We start from the raw sequence: 16921 nt of genomic DNA, 5'->3' as shown, positions 1-16921 counted from the left end.
ACTGTTTAATAATGTATTGTGTGCATTCATAATTAACCAAGGTTTTTCTCTCTTTGGGTACAGCTTTGGAAGATAAACCGCACTCTATTCAATATTAAACTGCTCCTCTCATCTGAAGGTCTGTACATCAAATACTTCTACTCTTCCTTTTCTTTGGGCAGGGCGAGTGATTGGGATGGCAGTTGACTCTAATGCACGGGCCTTGCTTTGCCTGTAGGCCTTTAATGTCATGTCACCTGAGGCGTGGGCTGCACCTGATGGAAAGTGGCTAACACCAAGCCAAGGTGACTTTAGTAGGGCATTTCAGAAACACACACACACACACACACACACACACACACACTCATAATATTAGCAGGGCACATGTATGTACTCAAATTGAGATGCTCTGATATATTGATTTAATTTCACATGCAAGGTTTACAGACTGGTTTGAAAGTACCGTTTGATGTTTCATTCAGTATTTCTCCGTTATAAAATAAGACGGCATCAAAAGCTAAAACCAAACAGAGTTGAGTATACCTCAAAAAAATAAAAAAATGTACAGGTCACATTCCACCTGAAAGTCATAAAAGAAATGCATAACAATTAATATTACCATGACATATAAATACTTACAATTAGTTTGTGCATTAGTGGTGGTGATTTTAGAATAGCTATTGCTGAATATTACCTTGTCATGCCAGAAAAGCCCAACAACTGACTATCTTTAGGAGCGAGTCATTGAATTATTCACTCAACTAAACCACTGATTAATAAAAAAAAAAAAAAAAAACACAACAAGGCTGTGTTGACGTGAAACAACAGCACTTTTGCTAGTGTATAATTTTACAATTAAGTTTTTTTGTGTGTGTGAGAATCAGAATATTGGGGTGGAGGATTTCCTTAATTATAGTTTTGGGAAATTAGCTCAGTTTTAGATTCTGTTTTGTGCTTCATAAGCATATTGTTACAGGGACAAAGTGGAAATGAGAATCGAAGAATCTAAGATATATATTTTTTTTTTTGCCGTACTGACAGCATGCTAAAGAGTGCTGGCTTTGAGAGCACCAGGAGATGAGCTTTACGCCAGAGGCAAAGACTGCCGGTCAGAATCTAGAGGCCTCAAAGAGAATATCCACTCCTTGTTTAAACCCAAATTCACTGAAGGTGTCAGATCTACTAAAATTTGTGAATGGAAATGTCCACACTCACAATTTTCCACTTTAGCCTCCACGCCTGCAATATTTAAATTTAAAGTAATAGCCTATTAATGTAATGCTAATAGTTTTTTAGAAATCACTAAGCTAAAAAGGGTTATGGATAGTGTACAATTTTGTGAATTGAGAAAAATCGCTGGCCATAAACATTTCTAACAACAACAACAATATTTAATAATAAGATAAGTATCTTTTTATCATAGTACAGTATTTGTTACAAAACATGCAGTCATTGTATAGATGGTGGCCATTCATTCCAGAGAACAAATGCTTTATTAACAGCTCCCTCTCTCTCATATGTACAGTAGCATTAGAAAGTCATTAGTAAATCAGTACATCTTAGATGACCCTAGAAGACCATAGTTGTTTTTGTGCCGTAAAGCTGTATAAGTTATAAATTGTCATTGGATCGATTATATCTGAAATGATATTTCCTTGCTGATGGATCTAACATATTTAGCTACTTCTTAGTAGCTTTTGGTAACTACAACAAATAGCTGTTCTATAGTTCAACTACTTTAGCTTGACAAACACTGCATTAGCTAGGGTCAGAAAATTATTACAATTTGATATGAATCATGCGTTATGTGGTAGTTCCTTAGAAGCTAATGGCAAACTTGAGATGCAATATTAATTACTAAATCATAAAAAATCTGTAAGATGGTAAGAAAAGAACAATTATATATTCATTTAAAGAACATAACAGCCAGAACACTAGTCACTGACTCAAATTTAGGGTGACTAGTCAATCACACACAACAGCATTTATTATCTTCAACTGTCTAATCAGCCATACCGAACCGTTTTCGGCACCACTGATGCATTTGATCTGAGCAAAGGTGCAATCAATGCTGATGAGGCAAACACTACCACCACAAATAAACGAACAAATCAATGCCTGTCGAGTACCATTCGAATGTGCCAATAAGAAAGTTTTGTGATTTTGATTATTTACTAACTAGTTTCCATCAAACACCTATTCAAAAATCTAAATTTGTCACATATTAGTCTCAGCGCACAGTACAAGACGATAGCCTTTCACCCTGTGTGAATGTGAAGAGTTATAGTTTGGTGTTGTCAGTGCTTTTTTATGCAACTAATCACACACAAAGTAGGTCAATTATAAGACCTAATTTTTTTCCACACTGCAATACCTCACACAGCCTGTTCCTTGTCTACAGTCCAGCGACCATACAACGCTCCACATGCATGATCTGTTTAAAACTTCACAGATGTTGTGATTTCTGTCTGAGCCAATGTTGAGCTGCTGCTTTTGCCAGGTCTGTGTGTCCTGTCAGTGCTGAGCAGGATCATGGGATATCTGCTTCACAATGACAGGCTCTGTCAGGGACCTGGGGTAATTAAGGCTGCATTCAACACATCGCCTGGGGGGCTTTGGGTTTTTGGGGCAGGAGGGGGAGATGGGACGAGACAAGGTGCCGAAGGGAGCGGCTAGGGATGGGTGACGTGGACCCAGGACAAGGTAGGGGCGAGCGGGACAGGGTTTTTGCCACTGTGAGTATGCACTTCTCTCCTACAACCCCCACAGGCTTTAGCACTTGCAGCACTTGCCAAATGACTGTCTCCCAATTTGCTTTCATGAATATTAAGCAGGACATGACAGACGAGAAAAGGCCTGCCGTCTGCTCGCCTGTGATATGTGCAGACAGATCGGCTCTCTGATGTCGGCGAAGGGTAAAGCACGCCGAGTGTGGCCCTGCGGTGCGCCTCTGATTCCCGTTGTCATGTTTTAAACGAGCGAACGTGAGCGGCTCGTTAAGAGCCGACTTGGCAGCAGGGTGAGATCGGAAAACGAAAGTGCTGTTGACTTTAATGTCTGAATTTGCCCAGCTGATGGCACGAACAAGGCTGTTAGTCGGGCAATTTCAATCTGAGCATTTCCATATTCAAAAACCGCTAAATCTATTAAGGCAAGTCACTTAGTCAAGTAAAGCAAGATAATATTTATCATTGCTAGTGTTAGGTAGGATCTCTGGAGCTGCAGCTGAAGGCTACTGGCTGGTATCACTTAATTCCATAAGTAATTAACAGTTATCAAATTCATTTAACCTACACACTACAATACACGCCCAATCCATTTCTAGCCATTCTTAGTGCATGCACAGAAGACAAGCACAACCGCTTTAATACCTTTGAATTAATTCTAATAAGCACTGTATATCAAGACACTAAAACAATGAGCTACAACCACATTTCAACATTTTAGATGTTACAACTTGTCTCAAGGTGTGTTCGGATGGATTTAACTGATCAGCGAGAATTGATGCTTGTATTCAGGAGAGGAGCTGAAAACAGAGACGTGGAGCCGGACACGGTGTTTGCATACTTTATAACAGATTAGATGTGATATTTGGCAAAGAAAACCAGAGATGTTTTCATTTAGCAACAGTTTTCATTCAATACTTTATGTAGGCTACTGCACCTGCATACAAAAATAAAGTTCAGCCTATACAACTTAAACGCCAATAAAGCAGGTTCCATATTTTTTATCAGCTGTATTTTCATGACACAATACAGCATTACATAGCATTACAAGATTACATGAGAAGTTTTTACTGTTATGAAACTGTTGGGATCATTAGCGGAACTGAATAAATACAATACACACATCCTCGTTATCTCTAGTGAATCCAGACAATGATCAAACAGTGTGTCGTCATCAGAGCTCTTTGGTGACATACATCACAGAAATGTGACATCGGTGCCATCTCATTTTAAATCATCTTCAGTGACCAGCTGAGCATCGAAGACCACATTGTAATGTCAGCGCGGTCGCACGTCCTGATTTTGCTGAGCTAGATGTGTTCCTAGGTCAACATATTTTATTTTAATCCAAACATTTAGCCTTGAATATATCCCTACACTTAAACCTAACCTTAACCCCTAAAATCTGAGGAAATGATAGATGAAAGACACTGATGTACAAGCACCAAACACTGATTGTAAGACTAAACTTCACAAAAACTATAAACTGCTTCTTCAAATCTGATTGGTTAATCACAATGTTGCTCCAGGGTCAACAGAAGATGTTGATCCAGGAACATGTCGCACTTGGTAAAAACAGGTTCTGCTAGCGCGGTCACCCAGGTTTTCACTGCAAAACATCAGGAAAATCAAGTCCTTCTTTCTTAACTGAGCATGCTGCATACCTCCTTGTCCAGGAATGCAGTGCCATTTATATTTGGACAATTGCAATGTTCTTTTGGCCATAAAACCTCTATGAGTTATACAGAACATAGCAGCATAATTGGTCTATAATGAGCTGAAAACAGCCCACTTTACACCTCTCTTCACTGGCTACCGGTTGCAGCTCGCATCAAGTTCAAAATGTTGATGCTTACAGAACAGCCACGGGCCCTCTTACCTCCACGAACTCTACATCCAGGAGCCTGCGGTCAGTCAGTGAGCAGCACCTCATGGTACCATTACAGAAAGACAAATCACTTTTACAAACATTCACGTTCACTGTTCCTCGATGCTGGAATAATCTTCTGAACCCTATCTGGACAGCCAAATCTCCAATAATATTCAAGAAATGGCCAAAAACTCATCTTTTCCATGGGCACTTCACGGTGTCAAAAAATTCCTCCTGTGCTTACTATTTCTTAGTTCTCTCTGTAAGAAAATTTGCATTAGTTCTTCTTATGTTATTGCCTGCTTAGGATGAATTGCTTTTTGTTGCATTTGTCATTTATAAGTCAGCGGATAAAAGCGCCTGCTAAATGAATACATTAAATGTAGATATAAATCTGTGCATTAGGCCTAATGCTGTAAATTCAGCCTAAAGAGGAGTTTACATTAAAGTCGGCATGTTTTCTAAATGCCTGTTATAGATCTTATTGAGAACAATTCATTTGTGCATATGTTTCTATGTTTCCTTTTTGTTTTTAATTTGAATGTTTTAATCAAAATGACAGACTTCTCTGCCTCTGTAAGCGCATCTGGCTTCACTTTTGTGTGCAACACTCACATCTCAAAAACAAATCAACAACCTTTGCATGGAACCACGTCCCCCATACAATTTTTTTCTTTTCTGACAATCAGTTAGACATGAATGTACATCACAATATAAACATAATATATTAACAAAACATAATTATTTTATAAAGTTGCAATTTCGTGCAGTCGGAAAACATATTATTTATAATAATTAATTATTATTTAAAATAATGAGCATGAACCTTAACCTAACTCTTAGTGGGGCATAAGCAGATCGTATGAAAGTGCATAAATCAGAATGTATGTAGGTTTATGAATTAGCCAACTATTTGACAAAGATGTAAAAGATTCACAAATTGCTCTTGACTTTTAGAGTCAAATTGGTCTTGTCATATTTTATTAACATTTTCTAAACTATAGCAAATAAACTGTGATAATGTGAGAAATGTTGAAGGTGTCTGAATACATTGTGACTGTATACATGGCACATGTCCAAAAAGCCATAGTATGTCAGAAGAAAACATGGCATCATGAGTTGTACCATGTTACTTTCTCTTACTCTTCTGTACCAATGATTAATTGAATTATCTGAATAGTAGTTGTACTGTGTCTGGTTAATGTTAGCTGATTAGCTTGATTTTTAGCTCTATTTGCCTCTCGAGTTTAAGTAAAGTCTTACGAAAATGTGTCAAATCAATAAAATCTGACTTCTAATCTTGGCGCTTCCTAAATAAGAGTCTGTTATTGGACAGCGGCAGAGGGAATCAAAATTAGGGGATACAAAAGCTCTTCAGTGGGAAGTCAAAACTCCTCTGTCAACATACAGAGAAGCCTCTATCTAACGGCTCAAAGGAAAGTCTATGAGACCGGTGTCCAGAGAGGCCGTCCTGCCTTGACGGTTCATAATGATGTAGAGCATCTTAACAAACAAGCATCCTGCCTTCACTAGAGCCAGAGAGAGATTCAACAAGAACCCTCATTGTGGTCAGCGCATCTCCGGATAGTGCCTTTTTTTTCCCTCTTTGGCATGTAAAACTGTTCTGGATTCAGTAAAAGACTTCCTCTGTGTTGTCTTTCTCGTGGTGCAGGTGTCTGTTTCAATAGCATCTGTACACATCCGTCTATTTGAGCTCGCAAAGGCTAATGCCCAGCTCGGTTAGCTGTGTGCGCTTGCGGCACAACGATGCCAAACATCACAGTCCACATCTCAGTACACCTGGTCATTACTGAGGTCCAATGTAAGACAATATTTCATTATCTCTACTAATAATATGCTATATAGTGATTAATGACACCTTTGTAAATAAATTAGCATCTTTGCTAAAATGCAAATTTGCTGGCAAATATTTGTTGAAAAGATCTGGGCCTGTATTCACAAAACATCTTAAGGCTAAAACTAGCTAATAACTCGCTGATTTAGGAGAAAAGCTTAGTGGCGTGTCAGTCCTAAATTTTTGCTCTAAACGTATTTCAAAAAGCGTTTTAGCACTAAAACTAGCTCCTAAATCTGTGAAATGTTAGGAGTAGAGAAGAGGACTCCTACGTCACTAAGACCAAACCACAAGCTATGCTAAAATGGCTGTTGCCAGCAATCTGGCTCGGAACGTAGACATTTTAGAAACATTCGACGATAATGAGCTTTTGATTCTGGAGGTTATCCCAACTACAAATTTTCCTTTGATTATATCCTTGTTTTAACCAATTAGGCAAGAAGCAACAGCTGTTCTTGCGTCCAGTTTGGTTTTCTTTTACGTTTGCTTGTTTTACTATCAGCCATGATTATTCTACTCTGGCTTTTTATATGCATATCCGCTAATTGTTTATGAGAAGCACACTTGTAAGAGGCTAACAATTAGCTGAACATATATGATCAAATAAAGTTTTATTTGAATATGGCAACATAATATCGCACTCTACAACATTTCTATAAATATATCTCTGACAGAGACTATCAGCCAATCACTGTGTGCATATAAGCATGCTGACATTATCCGTAGCAACGAGGTCAACCCCGCACTTACTCTTAGCTTAAGACTTCCCTCTATTCCTTAGTAAAAGTTTGTCTCAGCAGCTTTGTGAATAGGTTTTAAGAGGAAACTCTTAGCTAAGAACTTTTACTGCTATTTAGGAGAACTCTTAAGATGTTGATGTTTTATGAAGACGGGCCCTGGATTCTACACCAGATCCAGTTTGACTCAAATTCAAGTATATCATGTGAAAACAGTACGCAATATGTAGTACTTAATGTTTCAAACTGTATTGTGCTACATTGTTTTAATATACCTTAAATTGCATGTTTAATATTCTAAGTAGTGTTCTGTTATCGTGTCGTAAAAATTAAGAAAATATTGTTTTTTAATGACTTTTACTGTAAGAACGCCTTAAAACTTGTCAGTCCAATCAAATATTTAGTCAAGAAAATTCTGTTTAAAAATGGTTAATATTACTTACAGTTAATTTGTCACACTTTAATTGTAAGGTCAAGCTAAGAACATTGCATTGTGGAATACAGTACAATACAACATGGTCTGTTGCAGATTTCACGCTGTAGCAAATGTAGCATGTCATTACCACCTATAGCAGACAAGGTATGGTCGTATGTGGTATTCTGAATATAGCCAATATGTTGCAGCAACCATTAATGACTTAAAAGTGACTAGGGTAACTGATAAATAGCAAGAGATCATAGTGAAAATTTTAACCTCGTAACATCAGCTTGCTTTGCAACGTAAATTTTTGACTTTAATACAGAAAACAGAGCCATGGTATAGCATGAATCAATTTATCACTATTATTAGTATTAGGCTTTTTACTATTAAGAAATTAATAAGCAATAAAGGGTAACACTTTACAGCAAGGTTCTGTTTGTTAACATTAACATAAAAAATACTCATAAAGCATTTATTAATCTTAGTTAATTGTTGATTCCAACATTTAGTAGTACATTATTAAAATGAAAAGTTGCATGATTTAATGCTGGTTAATGGACTTGAGCTAACATAGATTAACAATGAACAGTTGCATTTTTATGAACTAAGGTTAAAGATTAAACAAAACTGTAACAAATGCAATGCTCATTGTTAGTTAATGATACTTAATGCATTAAATATAGTTAACTATGTGTATTTTTTAGAACTAAGCACAATTTGCCACACATTTACATTATAAATTAATAAATAAATTACTTATTACTGTATTGCAAAGGAACATTACAGTCTCATTTGATGCAGCAATGTCCAATAACAACTGGATTATAATTTTTAAAAAATCAACCTAAACCTAAAATTAAATCCAGTACAAAAACAGTTTTATTGATACAAAGGTATAATCAATTTATTACAATCCTATTACAATCATGTATATATATATATATATATATATATATATATATATATATATATATATAATCCAACTGATAAATGCTATTATACATATATCATGCAAATAATATTATTAATAATAACAATAATAATATTTATTTTCTTTCCCTTTTCATTTTAAGGTAATATAGGACCTGGCCATTTATCTAAATGGATTTTAGTGTCAGAGTGGTACATGTCCATCTGTAGGCTACAGCACTGTCGTGTTTTCTGAAAGGAAGGACACAGTGCACCCCTCCCCAGCCCTCTTCTCTGCAGACTGTTTCTTTTCCCATTTCAGTTTGTCACGTTTCTATTTTTTTTTTTTTCATGTGTGCTAGCAAGGTGACAGGAGACCGCTGCTCCACACAACCAGCCAGCCAGCCAACCGAGCAGACACAAATATATTCAGAGCATTTAGTACCCTGGATTAATCGAATTATAATTTAATCATCTGATCAAACAGCAATTAGCATAATCACTTGTGGGGAACAGCTGATAGAGGAGAGAGAGCAACACATAATAAACCTCAGGCAACTGCCGCTCTAATGAGACATTTAACTGCTAAAACACACATCAAAAAGCAACATCTTCATGCTTTCTGGAGCTGAGACAGCTGTTACGAACTGAAGGACAGTAATGTGTTTTAAATGCAGTGATTTAACAGGGAAATCATTCTGAAAGGTGCATTCAATTATTTAAAAAACAATAAATGATGTCTATCCATTGTGCAAGCTAAGAAAAAATAATTATGTGACATAAAAAGGTATAATAACAATATGCAACAATGAATGGTAACGTACGTACCAGAAAACTGTTATCAAATAAATGAATTAAAATGATTAAAAAGCTTCTTACACTGCTTCCCTTATAATTTTACAGCTGTAACACAAACTATAGTAACTATGGTATATTGTCAGAAACTATTGTTTCAGTGGTAAAATCTTGGACAAGGACATGTGGAAATCATATCAAGACCTGGTCTTGTCTTGCTAATACTGATATTTTTGCAGTGCAGTGATGAAGATACTACAGCTATATTTTCATTACAATATAAATAATGCTGAAATTAATAAGACAGTACCATGGCTGGTTCAAATGCATGTACACATCCTATATCAAATGCACATGTGCACACATACATAGCACATACAACGAATTGCAGACATCTGGCAAAAGTGACAGTGATCTGAAAGGGGGCAGCTAAAAATACCAACCACCAACTTGGTCTTACATCTTACAGTCTATGCCATGTTTAAAAATATATCACAATGTTGAGAAAGCAAGCTCTGGTCATTTGTCACCCTGTCACTTTCTCCCACCTAGGTCAGAGATACCTCAGCCTCTCTCTGGGTCTCATTTGAAAAATAACAAGACAGGGGTGCAGAGAAATCACATGAATAGAGAAATGCATACTGGAGATATGATGCTATTTTACAGATGGCATTGATGACAGAGCGATCCATTTGGTTGATGGATATTAGGCAGATGTCATTTACAAATCTTGGAAGGATTAAGCCTTAAAAAAGGAGGATTTTATTATTATTATTATTATTATTATTATTACATAATCCTTGCCCATTAGAAAAAGGAATCAGCTATGTTTTGTTACAGAAGGAAAAAAGAAATACAACCTTATGCGATATAACTCTTATAATTGTGTGATTTATATTGCATTTGTTAAATAATAATAATAATTTATGATTTTAAGAATGTTTTGAGTGTAAGCTAAAATAGGTGTTGATAAAAACAGAAAATGTAGATTGAAAATAGATAACTATGCAATTAATAATTTCCAAAGAAATCAATGTTATATTTTCACTGTAAAAACAAGAAAAATACTTTAGTGACAGACTTTTTCTAGACCTTTACAGCTTTTATAGGTGAGAAACTTGCATTTTGCAGCCACCTGTAAATGTACTAAATAATAAATATTTTTTTTTATTTTAATTTGCATTCATTAGAATCGATATATAGTGTTAGCTATTTAAATGTATCTATAGCAGCATGAATAAAAATAACAATATATTATTCGAATAATAAAAATAATTAAGAAAGGAATTAATTTATAGCAAATTAAACAACAGTTCATATCTAATGAATAAAACTAAGACAGGACTAATATTTTTCCATGTTGTCCTCAAAATGACCTCTAAACATGTTTGTCCTCTGAAGAGCAGACTACGGCAATAGATTTCTCAGTCAACAAATTTAGTCAATTTTAGCAATACAGCTCATTCAAAAAAAAAAATGTAGTGGTGGAATTGTACTGATATCAACAACACTTCAAATTACAATCCTTCATTTATCCTAAAGTGGGAAAAAAAAGTCTACAGCCCTTAAGTAAATGCATAAAAACTGTGTAATCTAATCTTATTCAAAGACAACCGGTGGCTAACATTAAAGTCAGTGGGTGGTTTGACTCATTCAAAGTCTCGTCTTGATGAAAATATCCTGTTTAACCACAGAAGCTGAAGCATCTAATGCATGAATTGCATTAGTAAACAACTGAACAAAATGAGCAAAAAAAAAAAAAAAAGATGCTGTGTGCATTTGCGTGTGTTAAGGACACTAACGCACAATCTTTAAATAGGTAACAGAGGATTGCAGGGCACAGGTCTTATAGGACTGTCTAGCAAACTTGAACAGATGGGCCTCTAATCAGCAAACTGCCTTAATTGCCCCCAATAGATTAACTCCCACCAAACACAGTTCCACACAGCCAAATGTACTCAAATCATTCCTCACATTTCTCCTTAGACTCTTGAAGAAATCCCAGTTAAACATGAAATGAAGTCATTATTCTGACTCATATGGTTTGTATAATTCTGTTAGTATAACAGTTACCGTCAGGACTGTATAATCTCCGGTAACAACAGCATGTTTTAATACAGGATTTAGATTATAATCCGTCGTGCCTGCATGTGTTTCTGTGGACAACAAGTGACGGATTATAATTTTCGAGTAACAGATCTGAGGCGGTTACATTCCTCGTCCCAAGCAGCTTTTGTGTCTTCATTTATACTCAAATCTGTTTTGCTGTAAATCAAGGTGCAAAGCATTCCCATTCCTGCTGATATTCTGTAATCAGCTATATTTTTGGTTACAGCAATTGCATTTATTTGCAACAGTTGTAGAGTATCTTTTTATATATTACAGAAAAAAATAAACAATATCTGCTAGACAGATGGAGACGAGCGAGAGAGCAAGCAAGCAGACGTTTCAGCACATTGCTATCCTCAGTGCTAACTTAACAAACAACATTCACCCTTTTAAGTAGGTCAGCAATTAAAGACAATCAGCTGGATTCAATTATCACAAGTAGAATTCCAAGAAAGTCTAATCATTCACATATATAGCAGAATATTACAGGTATACAACTACAAAGAATGATTAAACATTACAAATACAACAGATATAGAAGAAGAGAGAGAAAATAAAATAGTAATGATAATAATTTTTACAAAAATCAAGAGTTCTAGTTCTTCATTCATACCCTCAGGAAATAAAGATGTAAGTTCAAAGATCCAGAAAGCTTCCCTTTGCAGCAACTTATCTCTATCTCCACCTCTTCTATGAGGTACACATATAACATATAACTAAAAACACCATCTCTTAAAAAGTTAGAATTTTTTTTAAATCATAAATGATTGAAATTAAAGTCTTAACAGGATTTTTTTTTTCAATTTAATTTTGATGTGATATTTATTATTAAAAACATTGTTGCTTAATAAAATAGCATTCAAACCAATAAGATTCCTCTTCAATCTGTGCCTTTTATTGTACATCAGGGGTCATTCGTTCACACAACGGCCTTATTTGATACACGACTATGGCTCTGATAAAAGACGTTTCCATAGTGACAGGCCAAGCAGCATGTGATAAACCTTCCAGACTACAGGCTCGAATTTTCTAGAATACAGTTGCTTTCTGAGATGAGGAAGTGGCCACTTATAAAGGAAAGGCTGTTTATTCTTAGATCGTACAAAAGGACACAGAACCAATCTTACTTAGGCAGTTATATTTGTAACTTTTCCACAATTAATAAATTAGCATATTAAGATATCAACAGCTAATTTAAAATGAAGAATTGCATTTTTAAAGACAGCTCACTCATCAGATATGTGCTGATTTGATAAGAATACATGAACGGCGGAAAAAAAAGAAAAAAAAATGCCAAAGCACATCCAGCAAGCTAGAGCATCTCATTTCACTGTCTGCTCTGCTGGGCGATGGTGACTGATGAGTTCTTACTGCTCTTTTATGAGTTTCAGCTGAGGCAGGGTGGCGCAATTTCAATTCAAAGTTATTACAAAATACATCTCAATATTTTTTATTTCATATTTGCCCGAAGTGAGAAATGCCTCGGAGAGCTTCGCGTTTGGAGCTCAAACAGCAAGAGTAGGGGTGTATTTATCTCCCTCCTCCGAAGAGGAGGATTATATCTGTTGTTTTCTGAGGGTGAGCTTTCGTAACATCCTCACCGTTTCAAAATGACTGCCATTCAAAGCTTCACATTGAGGACTCGTGCCAGCGTTTGCCCAATAGCCATTTTACATCAAATCCTCAAACCTTTTTTTTTTTTTCAAAGCACGGGTCTCTGTTCCTTTCTTTGCATCATGCACTAACCTTCCCTCGACAATGTCTGTCTGTCTGCAATTTTTGGAAGAGATAAGTCTATTTTCCCATCTCGCTTCATTCTGTTTTTCCCTCCATGACTCCCTCCTTACGTACACACCCTTCCATGTTTGCACCTACTGACCATCTCTCCAGTTTAGCCAAATCACACCTATTTACACCGGCTGCGAAGGTGTATAATTAAAAACAGGTAAGAAAGATAGGAAAAATCATGCTTAAGGCACAATTGGCCTTAAAAAAATTATAAAGACGGCTTTAAATTTCTCACTGCACACATATGCATCCACGCAGGCGCAGTCCCTCACACACACACACATACACACAGCTATTAAGGCGTTGTGTAGTATTTTTCAGCTACTGCCCTGCATTTGTCTTATGAATCTTTTTTATTTTTACTTAATGATTTTTACATCACTGATTAATTTTTGGAGGCTTCATATTAAAAAAGTCTCAAATTAGAGATGCAATTTAGAAAGCATGGTCAGCGAGCTATTTAAAACAAACACATAATCTGAAAAACAGAGTAAGTAACAATATGATAGATTTTGTAAATACAGCTGTATGATTTGTGTTTTATCATATGAAAAGGATTAAATTAAATAAAACAAATGGCTTTTTTTTCCCCACTGCTATCCACCCACTGTGAGGCTCAAGTGCACAACAGGGATGTGTTACAAAAATAACTGGATGTAATAACTTCATTTGATGTGCCCATCTTAAATGTTTAAATATCCACAGCATTAATTATCTGCCATCAAATGATTGTGCTTATTTAATAAACCAATTAAATAAGATGCCTCAGTTTATTTAAAATCACTGAAAAAAATAAAGCCTTTATCAATTAAGCAAATTCTTGCCATCCATAATTAAATTAAACTAAGTTGATTTAAAACAGTTACAGGGATGGAGGGGGGCGCAGCACACATAACCAATATTAAATACGTCAGTCATTGTGGATAAAAAGAAAATAAATAAATAAATAAGACCTTTAAAATAGGATGTGCAACATTATTGAAAACGAAAAGCTCATGGAAGAGTAGCTTCTACAACACTCGGTGTGATAAACAAGAGGTCACATTCATTAACATCTCCCCATGCGTAAAACAACCGACAAGAAACCTGTGCAATACCTGCCGGAGGCCCCTGTGTGTGCACACAGGAATCATTATAGGGAGCTTTTGCAGTACGCAGTGCTTATATAGTGCTGGCATCATCAAGACCATAATGTGACTAATAAGGTGTTTTTTTTATTTATTTTTTAGAAATGATTTGGAAAGTCTCCCAGCCTAGGTGACCACCCGTGACAACATTCAAAATTAATTTGCATACACCTTTCCAGAATGTCCTGATGAGAGTAAATGAAGTTAGAAATTATAGGAGAGAAGAAAGAAAAAATAAAGACTAACCATTCAGGATGCTCTGGAGAAAGAGAAATGCCAATATCCACATGCCCCGCTGCGTTCAATCCCCAAGCTAGATTTTCCTCTTTTCACTCCGCACACTTTGTCCACTGCTTTTTCCTGATCTCCCACTCAGAATGCCAACGGTAAGGTTAAAACAAAAGCCAGTCCAGGTTGCCTGTGCCAGCGACTTGAGCGGATCTCCACCGTGCGTATTATGTGTGTGCTTTTGCGCCCGGTCGTTGCGCATGAAGGATGTGCGGATGTATAGTGTGATTGTCTTGGTTAAAGCTCAGATGCTCTCCGGATGCTGCTGTGCTTCAGGGGGGATGCTGGATGCAGGTGCGATGCTGATTCAGGAGCGTCTTTCAACAGAGCAAGTGGTGATGAGGAGGAGAAAGAAAACTTTCAAAGAAAAAGCAACGGTGCCGCTCAATGTGTCATTTAAAGCAAGGGGAACCAAGTATTTTGGAAAAAAAGGGAAGAAAAGGAACTAAACAGGGGAGAGTAAATCATAGATTTTTAATCAGAAATGGGAATGGAAAGAAAGTCCGGAGAAGCTGAAGCGGCAGGAACAAAGGTGAGATCCCAGAGTCAGACCATCTTCGTGAGCACCTCTCGCCGTCCAGCAGGCTGCAAGCAGGCGCATCTTCCTCCTGCGTGGCGCTTTAATCGCATTGGTTCATGTTCTGCTAACCCTCTCTGCCTCAGAGCATTAGAGAATAACCCTCTCTCTCTCTCTCTCTCTCCCCTGCCTCCACAGCCTGGCTCGCTGCTCACTGCCTTAAAGGAGCCGAGACACTCCTCTGAAGGCTAAAGGATGGGGAGGACACACCTATTTCAGGTGCGCACTTAGTATGAAAGAGTTCAGCGCGCGAGAATCTCAAGAATCTTTGTTAGCCGTGTGTCAACGACCTTCTCCTAGCATTTTTAGGTTAGTTCAAATGAAACTTCTCAACCAAAGAGTACTTTTATCGTGTTGAAGTCCGTGTGCATTAGGTTTGAGGAGCATTCCGAGTCCACCGAATACACTTTTAGCAGATAAACACATTTAGAATGTAGCCTACTGCCTTTCTCTTCTGGAAAATATTTAGAACTTGCCTTTTTATTCAGAGGAGTATACAAAGTTCTAAAATAAAATCCTGTCAGAATGTACCACAAATCTTGCTTTCTTGGTTTAGCCTGTACGAAAGAAAATCGTCTCTGCTGGTCGTTGCGCCATATTACTATATGCTCACCTGACTAATCTGATCACACGACGTTATGTACAGTCAGTACTCTTGCCTTTTTTTTTATTATCACTCTATTCGTTTATAACAATTAAAGCAGTTGAACTGACGTATTTGACGAGTATGAACGTGCTCATAATAACTGAAATAAACTTACCTCATTTCAACAGGAAAAAAATAAAACAAAAACATGATGTCTGAAAGATCAAACCCTTTCTAATTCTGGAAATGTCACAGCATCATTTTGAACAGAAAGTGCAGGGGCAAAGATAATTTTTGAATTTTATGAAAAAAACAAACATAATTTTAAGTGAAAAAAATACATGTAGACCTATGAATTGGTACCTGTACAATTGTTATCTAGCAGACTGATAAAAAATACATTGGTTGGAAAACATTGTAGGTATGGCACACATGTGCCCTAAAACAACACTTCACCTCTCTTCTATTACAACATCTCCACGACAAAGAGGATCTCTTGTTCTCATGAGATACCAATTCTCTAAACTCAGCTGTTTGGAAAACATGTTCTTCTGATGTGTGCAAAACATATTTTGTTGTTTTGAATGTATTTGTGTTATGCAACACTACAACACTATTGCAAACATTCAGTTGGACAGAAGTATGAATACGTTGCGTTCTCTGCTCTTCCACAAGGGATTGCATAAAATTAATTTTTTTATGGTCATATGCATGTTGGAGATCACCTAAATGGAAATCTTATTCAACATACTACTGAAGCAATTGTTGGACATTATTATACATTGTTATTTAGGTAAAATATTTGCATTAGTTTATCTGTTCAATCTGGAGATTTAACCAGATGAATACAAAAACACAGGGACATGAGAAGTGTCTCAATACAAAGAGAAAAAGTAGAGCAACAGTAAATCACAGTAAAACACAAGAGAATAAAATACACATATTATACATTTTTCAGAAACACTTTATTTTGAAGAGACATTCTACTGAATATTTGTTAATAAATTTGCAAGTACACTGTAACAAAAAATTCTGTAAAATTTACAGTAAAAAACTGGCAGCTGTGGTTACCGGAATTCTACAGTAAAAAATACAGTAAGAACATTTTGTCACGGTTTGGTTTCTGTTCAGTTTCCCTTTTGCCCTTATTTGGT

General features: G+C 36.3%; 1 protein-coding gene across 2 annotated transcripts in view; it reads right to left on the bottom strand.

Moving 5' to 3' along the window:
- The window catches only part of LOC306854089 (cell adhesion molecule DSCAM-like), a gene marked incomplete at its 3' end in the record, with an annotated part of 148811 nt that extends 133565 nt beyond the window's left edge, over positions 1-15246 (bottom strand). For both annotated transcript variants that reach the window (XM_079391900.1, XM_079391901.1), the window contains exon 1: positions 14563-15246. In XM_079391900.1, coding sequence (XP_079248026.1) covers positions 14563-14605 — 43 coding nt within the window. In that variant the 5' untranslated portion in view covers positions 14606-15246. The remainder of the gene's footprint in view (positions 1-14562) is intronic.
- Positions 15247-16921: the final 1675 nt, after the last annotated feature.

This window comes from Barbus barbus (genome assembly GCF_936440315.1).
Source record: "Barbus barbus genome assembly, chromosome: 34".
NCBI lineage: Eukaryota > Metazoa > Chordata > Actinopteri > Cypriniformes > Cyprinidae > Barbus > Barbus barbus.
This window is presented reverse-complemented; position numbering and strand designations above follow the sequence as displayed.